The sequence below is a fragment of the Lepus europaeus genome, chromosome 11, assembly GCF_033115175.1.
Source record: "Lepus europaeus isolate LE1 chromosome 11, mLepTim1.pri, whole genome shotgun sequence".
Classification (NCBI taxonomy): domain Eukaryota; kingdom Metazoa; phylum Chordata; class Mammalia; order Lagomorpha; family Leporidae; genus Lepus; species Lepus europaeus.
In genome coordinates this window covers 111,441,952-111,458,591 of record NC_084837.1, presented here as the reverse complement: position 1 = coordinate 111,458,591, position 16,640 = coordinate 111,441,952, and the positions used below count along the sequence as shown (strand labels likewise).

Here is a 16,640-nt window from a genome sequence, read left to right as displayed (position 1 = left end):
GACGTTTGGGGTTCAAGTGTTCAGGACAGCTTCCTATGCTGCAGGATCCACTCGAAGGGAACTCCCCTCCCCCGCTCAGCACAGCACAGCACAGCCGCTAATGGAGGAGGTGCCGTCACCGGAGCAGGAGGCTTGGGCCTTGTGTCCGCTCATTCTTTCTCTGTTACCAGCTTTCACCCTGCACCCACCCCGAGTCAAATCGTGTGCTGGAGACAGAAATGAATCCAACCCAGGCCCTGCTGGGGGAGTCCCAGCCCGGGCAGTGTGGTCACTGCCAAGACTAAGCACCTGCAGCCTGCCGGGTCCTGTGCTTCACCCCGAGTGTAGCCCACAGTCTCTGCATTCAGCAGCACACCCCAAGTGTAGCCCACAGTCTCTGGCATCCAGCAGCAGGCAGGGGGTGGGTGGGGACAATAAGGAAGCCAGTGCTGGAGCCGAGACCTGCAGGTGGGCTGGGTCCCTGCTGGGCAGCCATGTGGGAGAGATCCCGGGCCCAGCAGAGAACCTGCACGGGAGCAGGAGCCGAGACTAAAGAGACAGGCGGGGCCGGGTGCTAGGCCAAGGCCTGGGGCTTGCCCGTCCAGCAGAGGAGAAGCCTCTGAACGTCTGTTTCGGGAGGGTCACAAGCTCATTCCAGCGCGTGGCTCGGTTGGAGGCACCAGGCTCACACACTGGAGCCGCAGGCCTGAGCGGGCGCCTGGTGCAGAAGCATCGCTCTCCCGAGCGGGGTGGGGGGCTGCCCCGACGACCCACAGCCTGTCCCCCGAGGAAGCAGAGAACAGCAGGTCTCACCCGGTCTCCCTGGACAGGGACAGCAGGACAGCCGCCGCCCGCGTGCTCCAGGCTCGCCTGGCTTCCGAAACCCCCGAGACCAGGCCCCCAGACGCCGGCCTCTGCGGCTCCTGATGACCCTGGCTGCCTCCCTCACTGCCTCCCTCCCTCCCATCCTTCCTCCTTGACACCGTGCTGGTGCCAGACAGCCGTGAGCCCAGGGACCACCGGGAAGACGGCCACTGCGCCGAGGGCCTCCCTCCCACTTGTCTGCCAAGATCTCTGTGTTTAATCTCCGCCAAGAAATCTGATGGGAAAAGCAAGTTTGGGAGGGAAGGAATCTGTTTCCTTGCGAGCCAGGGGAATAGTTGTGCACTCTCGGCCCTGATTTTGACTTGATTGTTTACGTGAACAGACACTGTGACTTTTTCTCCTGAGATTCTAAAATAAAGCCCCTTCTGGGGTAGGCGCTTGGCACAGCAGTGGAGTCGCTGCTCCACTCCCAATCCCGGCTCCCTGTTGGTGCACACCCTGGGAGGCAGCAGGTGATGGGCCAAGGACTTGGGTCCCTGCCACCCACCTGGGAGACCTGGATGGAGTTCCCAGCTTGGAGCTTCAGCCTAGCCCAGCCCCACCTGTTGGGGCCGTGGGGGAGAGAACTAGCAGATGAGAGCCAGCTCTCGCTGTGTGTGTGTGTGTGTACCTTTCAATTAAATGAATTAATAAACAAAGATAAAGCACTCATATACCCTCCCTATCCCGCAAGGAGCAGATTAAAGAAACAAGGTGAGTTCCCCCTGTATGACAGGTAGGGCCCTCTGGCACTGGTCCCGCCCTGGGTCCTGCTCGAGCTGTGGTCCACTCAGCAAGGTCAGTGTGGGCAGCGGGACTCGGACGCGCCCGGCCCGGCCACCCAGCTGCCGCCCGCCCGTGGGAGCGCCGCCGCGGGCCGGCTTGCCCCAGGAATGCACCACTGACTTCGCTGCCGCTCTGCTAGAAAAACAGCCTTTGTCCGGATGATGTACAGGTTCTCCCGGCTGTCTCTCCGTGAATTCAGATGTCTAGACACCTGCTCTCGCCCCTCTGTGAGGATATCTGGTCTCTGACAAGAAAGGGGAAAAGGAAAACAAGACTTCTTAGGCAGAAAGAACTCGCCCGGTCAGGGTTAGCCGTCTGTGCTCGCTGTCTGGCTGGCTGCCCTGACTGACAGAACCGGCTTGGTCCTGGGGGCCCGGGCCAGCCCACCGTGCCTCCAGCAGGCCCTGGCCGCCCTCCCCTGCCCCCCGCCCTTGGACACTCAGCTGTCCTCCAAACTCAGGGCGGCGCTGCCTGCGGTGAGTGGGCCCAGAGCTCGGGGTGACGGACGGGAGCCCCGGCCTCAGGTTTGGGAACCAAAGCTCAGTCCTCCTTTGTTCAGTGCCTGGGTACTTGATGCCTGCTGTTTATCAGGCCTTGTGCCAGGCTCTGTGTACACTGCAGCTTATGCCAGGCCTCGGGGACACGGGCGACCCACGGTGGCCTGTCCTCACGTGTCTGGAGCAGGGCCCTGCCTATGGTTCAGTCCTTGGTCTGAGGCAAACACAGGGCCGGGGTCCCAGCAGTTAGGAACTTGCCAAGGGCCTCTTTTGGGAAAGAAAAAAAAAAAGAAACTAATTAAAATGCAGGGGCCAGCACTATGGCATGGCGGGTTAAGCCACAGCCTCCACGCTAGCATCCCATATAGTTGGTTCAATTCCTAGCTGCTCCACTTCTGATCCAGCTCTCTGCTATGGCCTGGGAAAGCAGCAGAGGATGGCCCAAGTCCTTGGGTCCCTGCACCCACGTGGGAGACCCAGAAACAGTTCCTGGTTCCTGATTTTGGCCTGGCCCAGCCTTGGCCATGGCAGCCATTTGGGGATTGAACCAGCAGATGGAAGATCTCTCTGTCTCTTCCTCTCTGTTTGTAACTCCGCCTTTCAAATAAATAAATAAATTTTTTTAAAATAATAAACATACAAAAATAAAATGCAGAGCTTTTGCAAAGCCCCTGGGAGAGTCCTCCCAAGGAGGGATCCTTGAGGATCACACCCAGGTCCTAGCAGACTCCCCAGGCTCACAGGGCGCCACCAGGGCAGGGAGGACGTGCTTGGACATGGGTGAGCTCTGGACAGGTGGAGATTCGGCCAGAGGATACCCTGTTGTGCCTAGCCTACAGGTCTCTATTTGTGTTTATTTTTATTACTTAGTGCCGTGGTTTTGGTCTGGTCCAGGAATGAACTGTGCCCATATGAATGATTTTGCAGACGACCGAATTTACCTTTAAAACTCTGTTGGGGCCGGCACTATGGCACAGTAGGCTAAGCCTCTGCCTCCAGTGCCAGCATCCCATATGGGCACTGGTTCAAGTCCTGGCTGCTCCACTTCTAATCCAGCTCCCTGTTGGTGGCCTGGGAAAGCAGTGGAAGATGGCCCAAGTGCTTGGGCCCCAGCACCCACATGGGAGACCTGGCAGAAGTTCTTGGATCCTGGCTTTGGCCTGGCCTAGCCTTGGCCATTGCAGCCATTTGGAGAGTGAATCAGTAGGTGGAAGATCCTCTCTCTTTGTCTCTTCCTCTCTCTTTGTAACTCCGTCTTTCAAATAAATAAATAAATCCTTTTAAAAATATTTATGAGGACTGTGCTGTGGCATAGCAGGTAAAGCCACCACCTGCAGTGCTGGCATCCCATATGGGCGCCAGTTCAAGTCCTGGCTGCTCCACTTCTGATCCAGATCTTGCTGTGGCCTGGGAAAGCAGCAGGAGATGGCCCAAGTCCTTGTCCCCTGCACCCGTGTGGGAGACCCAGAAGAAGCTTCTAGCTCCTGGCTCCTGGCTTCAGATCAGCCCAGCTCTGGCTGTTGAATCCATCTGGGGAGTGAACCAGCAGATAGAAGACCTCTCTCTCTCTCTCTGCACCTCTGCCTCTGCCTCTCTGTGGTTCTGCCTTTCAAATAAATAAATCTTTAAAAGAAGGAAAGAAACCCTTTGGTTATGGCCAAGGTGGCTGGGTCCCTGCATGTACATAGCAGACCTGGGTGTGTACCTGACTCGGTCCTGGCCGTCATGGGCCTCTGGGGTGTGAGCCAGCAGATGGGAACTCGCTGATATGCTCGCTCGCTCTCTCTCTCTCTCTCTCTCGCTCTCTCATTATCTCTCCCCCCCCACCCTCCCCTCTGCCTCTCTCTCTCAAATAAATAAATTAAGCATTTTTTAAAGGGAGTGAGAACCAGTAAGACACTTCACACAGCCCAGCAGTGGTGTCAGGACTCATTGGACGGACAGGACAGAGACATCTCCTCTCCATGGTCAGGCAGCTTCCCGGATTCTTCTTGAAATAATGTTCAGTCCCCACCTCCTCACTCACTAGCGCTGGCCGATGCGACTTCCCCTCGCCAGGCCCCCTGCCCTCCTGCAGGGTCCTCGCCAAGTGCTGGCTGCGGTCTGCTGTGGGCACGAAGCCGACTTTCCCTAGGGCCCGCTCCTGCGGGGTTGGGGCGGGGGGGTGCCGCCTGAGCCAGAGCTTGCCGCACTTCCCTGGGAGTGGTTGGCGTGGGTTTCGCAGGAAGATGGGGCCTCCTGCGAGGGCCGTGATGTCTCCGGCTTGTCAGCGCCCCGTTCCTGTGCCCTGCCCCGTGCTTGGCCACAGGAGCTGCCCGGGAGGCACTTGATGAATGGGCCGGCCTACTTCCTTCCTGGTCTGTGGCTGCCTTCCAGGAGGCCATAGTCGGAGGTGAGCAGCCCTCGGGGTGAGGAGAAGCAGGCCAGGCCGCCTTCCATTTCTGTGCCGCGTTGGGTCTTGGGCCTTCCTGGCCAGGCTCCTGGCACCCTGGGAGCGAGTGCCACACCTGTGAGTCGCACACCGGCCCCAGGCCTGAGGCTTTCCTAGAGCAGACTTCGGAGCACTCGGGACCCCTCCCGCATCGGCTGCTTTCCTGTTCCAAGCAGAATTTGTCAGGTCCTGGTGAGCACTAACATCCTGGATGTGTCTCTCCACGTGGCACACAAGACCAGGTGCGCACCTGCGCCGAGGGCAGTGGCCGTGGCTGCCGCCAGTCGGTGTCACCATGGAGCCAGTGTGGCTGTGCAGCCAGTGTGGCAGCCCCTCGCTCCTGAGAGTCTAGCCCATCTCCAGCCATTTCTGTCCCGGTGCCTTCCCTGTGCGCACTTGAGAGCAGCCCTGGGCCCGGCCCGGCTCGCCACCAGAACTGGCTGTGCGGTAGGGAGCCAAGGGGAGGCTGCGTGTTGAAGAAAGACCCTTTGTGCCGCTCAGCCTGCGTGCGTCGGTTGCTTTCGTGTGTTTAGAATGGCAGCGTGTCATTCCCAGCCGCCTCTGGGCTGGCAGTGGTGCGAGGGGCTGGCTGGCGTCCAGGCACGGGGGCGAGCCCGGGCCTGGTGACAGGGAGCCCCCTCCTCACGAGGCCGGTGAGGAGGAAGCCAGTGCTCGGAGTCGTGAGGGGCTTCCGGGCCCTGTGCCACCAGCAAGTGGCTGGGGGGCCCGGGAGGGAGCCTGGAACTCAGCGTGTTTGCAGAGTAAACACACGTTTGTGTGCGTGTCTGGCTGCCCGCCCAAGGGCGTGGTCACCCTGTGGCCCCTCACTCTGGAGACACGCTGGGGGCAGAGGGCTCTGCTGCCTCCTAGTGCTGTGTCACCCCTCACGGGTCCCCTGCAGCGTTGGGTGTCCCCGAGGTGCGACCGTGTCCTGAAGTCAGTGAATCCCTTCCCACCCAGTGTCGCCCACACCACAACAGGGACGGATCTTTCCTAACAGCCAGGGGTCCCTTAGCTGGCCCAGGACCTGAGGGTTCCCCCTGAGAGAGAAGACAGCTTGTCCCCAAACCAGTTCTCCAGGGACCAGATCTGCAGACTGGAGAAAGCACGGTGTTTTCCCTTGGGGACCCCTGAGTCACCAAACGCCTCCTGGAAAGAGACTGGCGACTCCCCAGGGTGGGCGCTGCGGGCCAGTCACTGGGTTTCATTCATGCCGACAGCTCTGTGGATCTCTGACTCAGCAGGAAGAGGCAGCCCCGCCCCTCTGCAGCAGGAGGCCCAGCACTTAGAGGTGTGGTAGCTGCCTCCGAGGCTCCCAGGGGGACCGTGGGGCCCGAGGGTCTGCCCAAGCGCTTCGAGGCAGCTCTGCCCATGTCTGCAGCAGGAGCCCGCAGCGTCAGCCCGTGGGCCCTGGCTCTTGCTGCCGCACTTTCTGGACGGGCACACCTCGAAGAGCCAAGCCTCCGTTCCTCTGGCCTGCTCGCCTGTGTTTCTTGGATCGTGCTGTGTGGGATTTTCTTTTCAGAGCTGTCAGAATGCATTTCCTACTCTGCCACCACAAGATCCTGGCTGGCACCCCCAGTGCTGTTTGCATAGCTCTTCCCCTGGGAGGCTGGGCCTGGGAGACCTCAGCAGTAGCCTCCCAGGGGACGCAGAGCTCGGCCTGCCCCCTCCAGGCCCTCTGCTTTCATGAGCAGCCCTTGGGGAGAGGTGGGCTGGGCCTCACGTGGGGACGTCAGGTCCACGGGAGAAGACCCCAGGCAGTAGGGCTGCGGGGAGCTGACTCTCAGGGCACCAGCCCACTGGATCTTCACCCAGACCTGGGAGGCTGCCACCTACCCCGATTTCATGTGAGGTCGCTGAGTGCCCCTAGCAGGCCAGGGGCAGGACCAGAGCGAGTGCCCGGGGCTACCAGCTGTCCTGGAATAGCCAGCCGCTCTGCTTGGAGCACACCTGGTGAGTGATGGGAGCCTGTCCAATGTCACGTCTTCCGGGCTGGGTGACAGCAAGCAAGCCAGGGCTGGGCTGTGAGCTGGACTCTGTGCCCCCAAAAGTCACACACTGACGCGCTGACCCCTGATGCAGCCGCATTTGGAATCGGGGCTTTGGGGGCCTGGGAATCAGGGTTAAATGAGGCCACCAGGGCGGGGCCCTAGCCCAGTGGCATTGGTGGCCTTTCAAAAGGTGCACTCAGGGCAGAAGGCCACCTGAGCACGCATCAGCCAGGTGCTGGTCAGACAGTGGGCACGGATGTCAGTGCATGAAGGGGGATTTCTCAGGGTAACTGACACACAGTGAGGGCCGCCGAGACGTCCCGTGGTGGAGCATCCTGGGATGCGGGAACGTGGCTCAGTCTGAGTCCAAGAGGCTCAGCACTAGGGAAGCCAAGGGTGTAACCCTGAGTTCAAGGCCGAGAGCCAGAGTCGGCGGCGGGGGCCATGGACGGAAGCCCTACAGCGCAGAGCCACTGATGGGCAAGGCAGCAGTCAGGCGAGTCCCAGCTCTCAGAGCAAGACCTGTTCTGCCTCTGTATGTAAGATTCATTTATTGGAAAGGCAGACACAGAGAGACCTTCATTCACTGGTTCACTCCTCAAATGCTCACCATAGCCTGAGCTAGGCCAGGCTGCAGGCAGGAGCCAGGAACCCCATCCAGGTCTCCCTTGTGGGTGGCAGGGTCCCAACTATTTGAGCCATCACCCATTGCCGCCCAGGCACATTAGCAAGGAGCTGGATCAGAAGCACAGTGGCCAGGACTCAAAGCAGGCGGTTCAGCATGAGATACAGGCCTCCCGAGAGGGGGTTACCTCACTGCACCTCGTGCCCCCCCCCCCCCGTGCTCGCCGTGTCCCTGTGGTTGGTAGCCACACTCATCTCCCCGAGAGCTGAAGCGTGAGCTCCCTGAATGTTACGTCTTCACTCGCATGCTGAGAAGTCTCCCTTTGTTCTGTGTTCCCGCCCCGTGGATGTGGCACCCAGCCCGAGCGAGCGGAGCTCAGCAAATCGCTCTGAAGCCAGCGCTGTCCTGGGACACACGCTCTTGCAGCCGCCACCTTGTACAGCACTTGGTGGGAGGCACAGAGGCGGGGACCAGAGCCCTTGTGGGTAGCGGGATCAGCAGGTGCACTTGTCTGCCCCAGGTTCCTTTCTCTCGCCAGCACACAGGCCCTGTGCTCTCTCTCTCCACTGGGCTGGAGCACACAGCTCTCCTCCTCCTAAAGCTGCTACTTCCAGGAGACAGCGTCATCCCAGGGACCTCCCCGCCCTCCTTCCCCCCCACCCCTGGCTCCTCACCAGCGGCACTAAAATGTAGTGGTTGCCAGAGCACTGGGGTGAAAAATGGCCTTCCCTGGGGACTGTTGGATGACGCCCTCTGGCCTCTGCGTGGACCAGAAGAGGAGCCTGTGCTGCCCTTGTCTCCCCCCAGAGAATGATCTAGAAGGCATGGCAGTGCCCACTGCATTCTCACGCAGGCAGGGTTTCCATGTGGCTTTCCCCAGATTCAAAATGCAGCCAGCTGACTTGCAGTGGGAAGAGTGTGTTTAAAGATCCAGCATTCTCGGTCACGTTCTCTTTCTCTTTGGGGGTTGCTTGATGACACTGCTACGTTCACTCTGAAATTTGAGCTGTTCACTTAAAAGAGTGGTTAGTGTGGATGTTCAAGTTCAGTGGTGAAAAAAAAAAAAATCACCTTAAAACCCAGAGCACTTGGGCAGTTTGCCCAGAGTCACAGGGGTCACCGATGTGAGAGTTGCACCCAAAAGCAAAGTTCTTGTCCATCTCCTGCACTCTGGACGTTGCTGGGGTTCCCTTGGTTTCCTTGGAGCCCTGCTCTGCATCTGAAAGGCTGGTTCTCCTGCTCCATGTTGTCCCCAGCTGACATCGGTGGCCACCAAGGAAATCTGCAGCCAGGCCACTCGCTGCCACTGTGCACAAGGCCCCGCGGGCAGCTGCTCTCTGCCTGAAAGGGAACCTTGAAAGGTGGGGCAGGCGGCCTGGCCAGGCTGGGGACGGTGCGGCCCTTTGTCTGGACAGAAGTGACCGACAGATGTCGACTTGGTCCCCACTGCAGCAGGAAGGCCAGTGGAGAGGTTGCCACACTGGAAATCGCCACGCTGTCCCATGATGACGCACGGTTCACACGTTCAGCAAGGCTCCCAGGCCGCGTGACTGCTGACAGCGCTGACTTGGGGGAGCAGAGTGGTCCCAGGGGCCGCCACCTGAGGCCTGGGACTGACTGGCCGTCGGCATCAGGGTTTGGGCATGAAGTCCAACTGTTGGCCTCCCCAGCCTTGCTTCTCAGCTGCCTGATTCCCACTGTGCCCAGTGTTGCCAGCTGCCTCCCCTCTGTGCCGGAGCCTACCTGGGTTAGCCCCAGGCCTCCTGATCCCCCGGCCCCACAGGGTCTGAAGGGCCTGCTCTGGCTCATAGCCAAGCCCTCTGCATCCCCTGTCTGTAGGCTCGTGAGGGCCTGTCCTAGCGGGCTCAACGGGTTAAGCCCAGGAACCCAGCTGCCTGCGTCCACGAGCACCTTGTACCTCTGACACGTTGTCCCCCTCCACAGCCATGACCTTGTAAACATCGTCCCCCCCTACAGCCGTGAGCTTGTAAACAGTGCTGCCACCTTCGAGTGAATGCCATGCCTGTGCCAGCCACGCTGCCCGGTTTTAATCTCTTTTCAATTAGCAAATCTTCTACTAGTAGCATTTTAACAATGTTGTCCCAGAGAAAAACTTGATCTTCATTTTTGTCCAAAGCCGGGGGCGAGGGAGACTTCTAATAACGGCATCATTAGAATTCTAAAGCGGTGACCGCTTGGCTGTGTAGCTAATAATTAAAGATCTAAGCGTCATTTGCTTTATCGGGAAAGCAAATGAAGGGGCATATTGTGCAGTGCACAGCCCTGCGTGGTGGCGGCACCGTCACCCGTCACCGTGCGAGTCTTTAAAATTCCTGCTGGATTTGGGAGCATTAGCAAGCACCAACACTGTCTGAGGGTTTTGATGTCATTTTAGCTATTGAACGAAAGTATGTGAACTATTACTCTGTTGATTTTGTTCTTAAACCAAACTGCATTATCATCTGAGAGTGCGTTCTTAAAGCATTGTTAAAAGTGCTTTGAAAACTTGTAAATCCCTGTAATTTATGTTTCTCCTGCGTTCTGTCCTTCTGGTTTTAATTTGAATGCAGTCCCGCCCGGGTGTGTACCTGTAAAATGGTGTTTTTCCCAGCACAATTTACAGTCCTGACCCTGGGTCTTACCATGCTCCCAACCCTCCTGGAGCCGCCTCCCGTCCCGCGGCGTGGGCTCCGGTCGCCCAGCCCTTTCATATTAGAAGGGTCCTCGCAGAGTTACTTGAAACAGATCTGATTTTGACGTTTCTTAGTTTATCGCGAAGGCCGGGGGAGTAAATTAGGAGGGCTTCCCTGCACAGCCCATTAATTGCATTGCCCTATTTCTTCAAATGTACACAGTTGTAAACCTAGACTGCTGCAAGACAGCCGTCTCATTTATCTAAACAATTCTCCTTTTAGGTTCAATGGCGCTGATGGAAACCGAGATAAGGAGTGTGCACTGGAGGAAGGCTCTCTCTCTCTCTCTCTCTCGCTCTCTCTCTCTCTCTTTCTCTCTCTCGCTCTCACTGAAACTTTTCCCACTCCCCTCTCAGCCCCATTTCTCCCTAGGACTTGCCCACGTTCAGCACATCCGGAGAGGCAGCTATTAAGGGAGGGGCAGGACCCGAGCGCAGAGGGCCCTGCACGTGAGCTCCTGGCAGGCAGGTTCCGGGGAGCCCTGCGGGGAGCAGCATGAGCAGGGCACGCACGGCACAGGCCAGCGGCAGGCTCCGGCATGGATGGCTGGAATTTGCGAGTGACCACACAGCCCTCAGAATCTTTGTCCTGAGGTTGGGGAGTGAGGATGTTGTCGTGTTCTGCGCTGACAGTGAGCTCTGGGAAGGCAGCCTTTCCCTGCCGTTCGGCTCCCTCGGCGCCTTCTCCGCCCGCAGGCCCGGCTTCTGGCCAGGGTCCCCGAGCTGCCTCGTCTCCTTCCAGGTCATTGTGCAGTCCGGCCGCCACCCCACGGTGCTGCAGAAGCTCTGCCAGCTACCCTTCCAGTATTTCAGTGACCCGCGGCTGAGCCGAGTGCTGTTCCCCTCGCTGATCGCCGCCTGCTACAACAACAGTCAGAACAAGACGATGCTGGAGCAGGAGATGAGCTGTGTCTTGCTGGCCACCTTCATTCAGGTACCTCAGGCGGGACTCCGCGCTGTCGCTGGCTTCCCGAGCACAGCCGATGCCGATGCCATGGGAAAGGGAAAGGGCGCCCACTGTCCATTCGCACCCTCCACCCTACCTTTTCCAAACCGCATCTCTGGGGCGGGCGTCTGGCTTAGCAGTCAAGTGCCCACACTCCACAGCCGAGTGCCTGGGTTCGAGTCCCAGCTCTGGCTCCTGCCTCCAGCTTCCTGCGGAGACAGTGGTGATGGCGCAAGTGACCAGGTCGGTGGGAGACCTGGACGGAGTTCCCAGCCTCGGCCTGGCCCAGCCCCAAGCCAGTGAAGGCATCTAGGGAGTGAACCAGCCATTGGGAGCTTGCTCTGTGTCTGCCTTGCAAGCAATTATTTTAAACGACAAATGTTCACCTATTTCTGCGCTCCAAATGAATTGCTAAAGTAGCAGGACGGCTTCCCAGATCTCCCCGGTAGAACCTGGACCGAGAGCTGTCCCATTCCTGCTGGGAGGGCCGTGAGCAGGAGCTGTTTCCTCAATGGCTGCAGGGACCTGCGCGCCAGAAATAGCCGCGCAGCCTGCCAGGCTCCTTTAGAGCCCCAGCCTCACATTTATCTTGCTTTTAGTCTGGCTACAGGGGATAGATAACCATCGCTGCAGAAAGAGCAATTGAAACTTCAAGTTTATTTATAAATTTTTAAATAAATATTCTCTCATATATGTATATATAAAATAGAAACCTGCCCTATCGCTTTTTGGAAAAACTTAAAACATACGGCCTTTTGTTTTCTGCTTGGGGGGGAGCCTGGGAACTGGAATGAGGGTTCGTGCTGCAGCGAGTCGTATCTCTCACATCTAAATTAAGTCAGCTGACGGCAGAAAACCCGGCTGACTGTGCTAGAACAGGGGCTGATAACTAACCTTGTGGTCCTTTTTTTTTTTTTTTGTCATTGTGGACCATCATTTGCTGAAAATCTCTCCTTTTCCTCCCTGATTCTCCCCCATCCCACACAGGCGGGAGCACAGTGCTTGCCGCACCGCCATAGTGAAACAGAAAGTGGCAGAGCCCGCACTCCCCCTCCATCACTGTCGCTGGGGGTGGCGGTGCCCAGCGGGGTGGGAGCCAGGGGGGTGACAGGAGAGTCCCCCCTCTCCTAGGTGACCTGCAGCCCAGTTCTGTCTCCAGCTGCCTTATGTCCAGGTTTCTCGCCCTCTCTGAGACTGGGTTCTGTTTTCTGAAAACATTTTCAAGTCAGATACTCGACTGTGCAAGTAGGGATTTTTCCAAAGCCAGCTTGGGTGAAACTTCAAGTCTGACGGTACACAAGGGTGCTTCCAGCAGTTCACAGAAAATGCAGTAAAAGCTAAGTTTATTTGGGTGACAGGAATATTTGCAAATATCATCCAAAAGTCCACGAAAGCTGCAGCTTATGAATAAGACCATGCGTGGGTTTGCATTTTTATGCACCAAAAGAAACTACGTGGTAGTCCCTGGCCGTTTTTCCAATAACTGTCTGAAATAGCCGGCACATGGACACAGCGATCCTCGGGTGTTCTGAGGGCTCCAGGGTTACACTCGGCACAAAGTCCAGAGACGTCTACGATGTGGGCTGCCACAGCCTTTGGTTCAACAGGGAACTCACAAGTGCCAGCCGTGCTGGCCACTGCCCTGGGCCCTGGGAACGCGGCGAGGACGACAGCAGGAAAATCCTTGCAGATCTGGCTCGGGGGGCGGCGAGTGGGCATGCAGGCAGAGGGTCAAACTGAAAACGATGAGTAAGGCGAGCAGCACGTCCAAGTCCAAAGATGAGGCGCTCGGCAGAGGGTAGGGCAGCAGGGCCTCGGCTGTGACATGGACACGGCAGCACGGCCAGCCTGTGTGTGTGTCCAGGCGCTCGGTGGACTTACAAAACCACAAATGGTCCCAGAGTCGTTACGTGTTTCTTACTTTCCTGTGGTCCTGAACACAGCAAAGCACACAGGTTTGTTTCTACCAAACCCTGTGAACGCCACGGAAACTTCTCCGGTTGCTTAGTTAGGCAGCACCGGAGCCGGACGAAGCAGTCAAACCTAGGATGTCTTTGCCATAAATACGCCCAAGGGATGAAAAATGCACATTGGATTTTAGTTTAGAAAAATGGTTCTTCGAGGTGCCCACCCCGTGTGTTAGATTATTTTTAAAGTCACTAGAAAATGATATTAAAACAGGAACTGACGGTTCCTCACGGGTTTATGAAGCTGTCCGTGTTTTATGCCACATTTCCTGGGCAGGTAAAATGAGCAGACTACGGGACGGCTCTCCCATCTGTACTTTTTCTAAAATGGTAAAAATCTGTGGGTATTTCAGGAGAGTCCCCTTGGCTTACTTTCGGAATTGGTTAGATACAAAATGAAACGGCAGCCTCCCAAGTAGGCAGCAGCCTGGCCCTGGCGCTAAGTGGCAAGATTTCAGTGGCTAAAAATGCATGTAGGCTACAGAACGTCAGCTTCTCCCACTCCTCGTACTTGGGCTGCACATGGCTCCCGCAGCAGCGGTGGCGTGCGTCAGAAGTGACACTGCTGTTGGCGGCTCTGGTCTGAAAGCACCTTTGTCTCTCCCACAGGAGTTTGCCCAGACCTCGCAGCGCGGGGACAGCCAGGCCCAGCAGCCCAGAGGTAGGTCCGAACCTGCAGTGACACTCCTCGCGCCCCGCACGGTCAGGCCAGTGGAGCGCGTCACCCGACGTGTCTGACGTCGGGACACCAAGCAGATTTCAGTGAGGCAGGACCCCACTTTGTCGGGAAGCTCCCCTGGCATCAGAATATGCAGAGAAACCTATGGAAGGGGGGAAAAAAAAGGCGCCAAATCTCTTTGTGGCATTTGCAGTCACTTTGTGTGTGCCGTGGGCGGTGGTGCCTGGTTGCTGGTGAGCTGCTTGTTAGCACAGGGGAGGATCTGAGCCCTGGTACCAGCCTGCACCATTCCTAACCGCTGCCCTCGCCTGGGCCCTGCCGCGGACAGTGCACATTCAGGACCATAGCCTGGATTTTCTCCCTCGATGCAGGCACGTAACGCTTGTATTTTTCTAATTGGAAAGTAATGATTCTACATGACCAGAAAGCCACGAGGCCAGCAGAGTTTGGCAACCCAAAGGCTTGGCCCTCTTCTCCTCCCTGCCGTGTTGCTACTGAGCACGTCCTGTGTCCTGTGATCACACGTGGAGACCGCGGCTTGTCCCTGCGTACTCTTGCGACCCAGGCTGCCACAGACGGGCCAGGTCGCTCTCGGTCCAGCTGTCGTGGCAGCATCATCAGATGTCCCCAGGTCCCCCCTGGCCCCGTGCTCTTCCAGGTGAGGGCTCAGGGGCCCCCTCCCAGCAGGAAGGCCTCCCGTGGAGTAGGGGTTACCCTGCACTGCATCAGGAGTCGCCTGCAGTGGGCGGGTGTTGAAGCGTGCGTAGCAGAAAAGACAGCTGAGGCCGTCACAGCGTCATGAAGAAATGGCACGTCTTACAGGCTCAGGTCCTCACAAAGTCAAGTCCGCTTGCCGGCACCAGTGCCGAGGCCAGAACTGGAACACAGGCTCAGTTCTGCCCTGGCTAGAAATCGGCACAATGTATCGCCAGTTCTTACACAACAGTATTTTTAAAAAGAAAGTTTGAATATGCTGAGAACACCCTGTGAAGTCCCCCGGCGTGTATTTTTCCCAGATGTTTGGGCCGCAAAGGGGAGTCAGCTCACCGCTGTCTTGGGCTCAGCTCAGGCGCGGGAAGGTCCCCGCCTCCCGGCTTTCCCAGCATCTTCCCTGGTGGGTACAGGAAGCTGAACCCCCGTCTGCATGCGCCCAGGGGGACAGCTCCTAGAACGCTTACTCTTTAAGAAGAAAAAGGATGGTGCCACCTCCCAGAGTTGCCAGCTGCCACCGTGGCCATCCTGCCGACGGTTTGAGCTCCTCACTGAGCCCCAGGCAGCACCACACAGGTGCCCACACCCCGCTAACTGCCCACGGTGGGACTGCCCGCTGTGCCCGGGTCGCTGGCCTGGGGCGCTCCTGAGCTTGGCCTTGGCTTTGCTGGCTGAGCGCTGACTCCCGGATTGTAACAGTTTGAAAAGTTAGGACAGAATGCAGGATTTGAATTAGGCCACCTTAGAAAACCGGAGTGGGTGGGCATTCGAATGCAGATAGGCCCCTGCAGGTGCACCTGTAAGCCCAGGTGCCTCCTGCGACTCCCAGATTCTCACCAGCTCGCTGGTAACCCCTGGCTATTTGCCGACAGCCCTGGAACAAAGTTTTGTCCTGGTGTTTTACGTAGGGGCTAAGGCACAAATATAATAGAAGCACAAACTGGATTGTGGTTAAAATATTTATTGTATATTTTATACTACAGATACATTCACATGAAATCTATCAGCATTTACTTAAAGTGCATGTGCCCATCTGTGTATCCAAAGCAAGTTAATTTCTTACACTTCAAGGAATGTAACTCTTTTCTTCCTCTCTTCTCTCCCCCCTCCCCCCTCTCCCCAGGAAAAGCCCTCGGAGCCCCAGACTACCTCGAGCTCGCTAACCGATTTCCCCAGCAGGCCTGGGAAGAAGCGCGGCAGTTTTTCTTGAAAAAAGAGAAAAAATAAATGTTTTGGTTGGCTCTGTAAAAAAAAGTACCTTTGTTAATATTTTAAATTGTTTGAGCAAACATCCCCGCAGCTCGTAAGCGGCTCGTTCCCCCGTGTTTACACTGTCCCCCTGCACTGTAGATACATACATACTTTGCACTATTTATAATGGCTGTAGATACTTTAATGTGCTACTTCCTACATTTGCAAGTTGAGTTTATTTCATTGATGCACAATATTCTGGGTCCTGATAGCCCCCATCCCGAGATAATATATACTTTGCATTTGTATTATGGGTGGAATTAGGCATAAAATTAGCATGTCTGTTTTGTTGTAATAAAATAACTTATTCTGTTTGCAGTGTTGACTTTCCGCGTTCAGGCAACACAGATGGTTGAGGGGGGAGGCTGCCATGAAGTAGCCTCATTGAACCCTGGAGTGAAGCGAGCCTGCTCCGGCTCCCTTTTGAGGCTGGGTAAGGGCGGGGTGGGAGGCGAGTCCCCAGCGGGGCTCCACTCCGCGAGCTGGGGACCCTCCAGCTTCGCCCTTCTGCAGAATCTCGAGATCAGCCCGGGTGAAGCCCCCTGGCGGGCTCCCCCAGCCCCTGAGGCCCCGGCCGGCTGGGCTAGAGCGGAACACCAGGTTTCCCTCCCGCGCGCCTCCCGCTGCACCTGGGCGGTCGGGGCCCCAGGTGAGGCGCGGCCCCGGGCGGGGAGAAATGCCTGGAAAATGCGGGAGACCAGAGACAGCCGGGGAAACCGGAAAATGCGGAAGTCCCGTCGGTACAGCACACTGAACCAATCTAGGGATCAGGACGCTTTTTGAGTTTGGTTTAGTTTTGTTTTAAGTTGGAAACCACGTAAAGCTGTTTTCCCTTCTGTGCAAATCCAGAGAAAGTAAAAGGTCCGATTTCAAAAAAAAAAAAAAAGGAAACTGGGGGGCTCCCTCCCCGAACGCTCGGCGCCCCGGCGGCCGCGGATCCCCAGGGCCGCCCTGCCCCGCCCCGGTCCCGGCCTGCGGCGGCGTCCGGCCGCAGGCGCCAGCGCGGCGCGCACAGAACCGCGCGGACCGCGGGCCGGGTGGGCCGGGGTCTGCAGCTCCGGGGCGGCCGGCGCAAGCAGGTGTCAGGGCCGTTCGACCCCTCCCGCGGCCGCCCGGGCAGGAGCCGGGGGTCCCGGAGCACCGCGAGGGCGCAGGATCCTCGTGGCTGAAGGGAACCATCAAATATAAGATTTCCTGCAAGACGCTTCACAGTAGAAT

General features: G+C 57.5%; 1 protein-coding gene across 1 annotated transcript in view; it reads left to right on the top strand.

Annotated features, from left to right (window-relative positions):
* SCAPER (S-phase cyclin A associated protein in the ER) overlaps positions 1 to 15,706 on the top strand; it is a 412,160-nt gene extending 396,454 nt beyond the window's left edge. The window contains exons 30-32 of the mRNA XM_062206396.1: positions 10,611 to 10,802; positions 13,391 to 13,442; positions 15,295 to 15,706. Of these exons, the coding sequence (XP_062062380.1) occupies positions 10,611 to 10,802; positions 13,391 to 13,442; positions 15,295 to 15,398 (348 nt within the window). The 3' untranslated portion in view covers positions 15,399 to 15,706. The remainder of the gene's footprint in view (positions 1 to 10,610; positions 10,803 to 13,390; positions 13,443 to 15,294) is intronic.
* Positions 15,707 to 16,640: the final 934 nt, after the last annotated feature.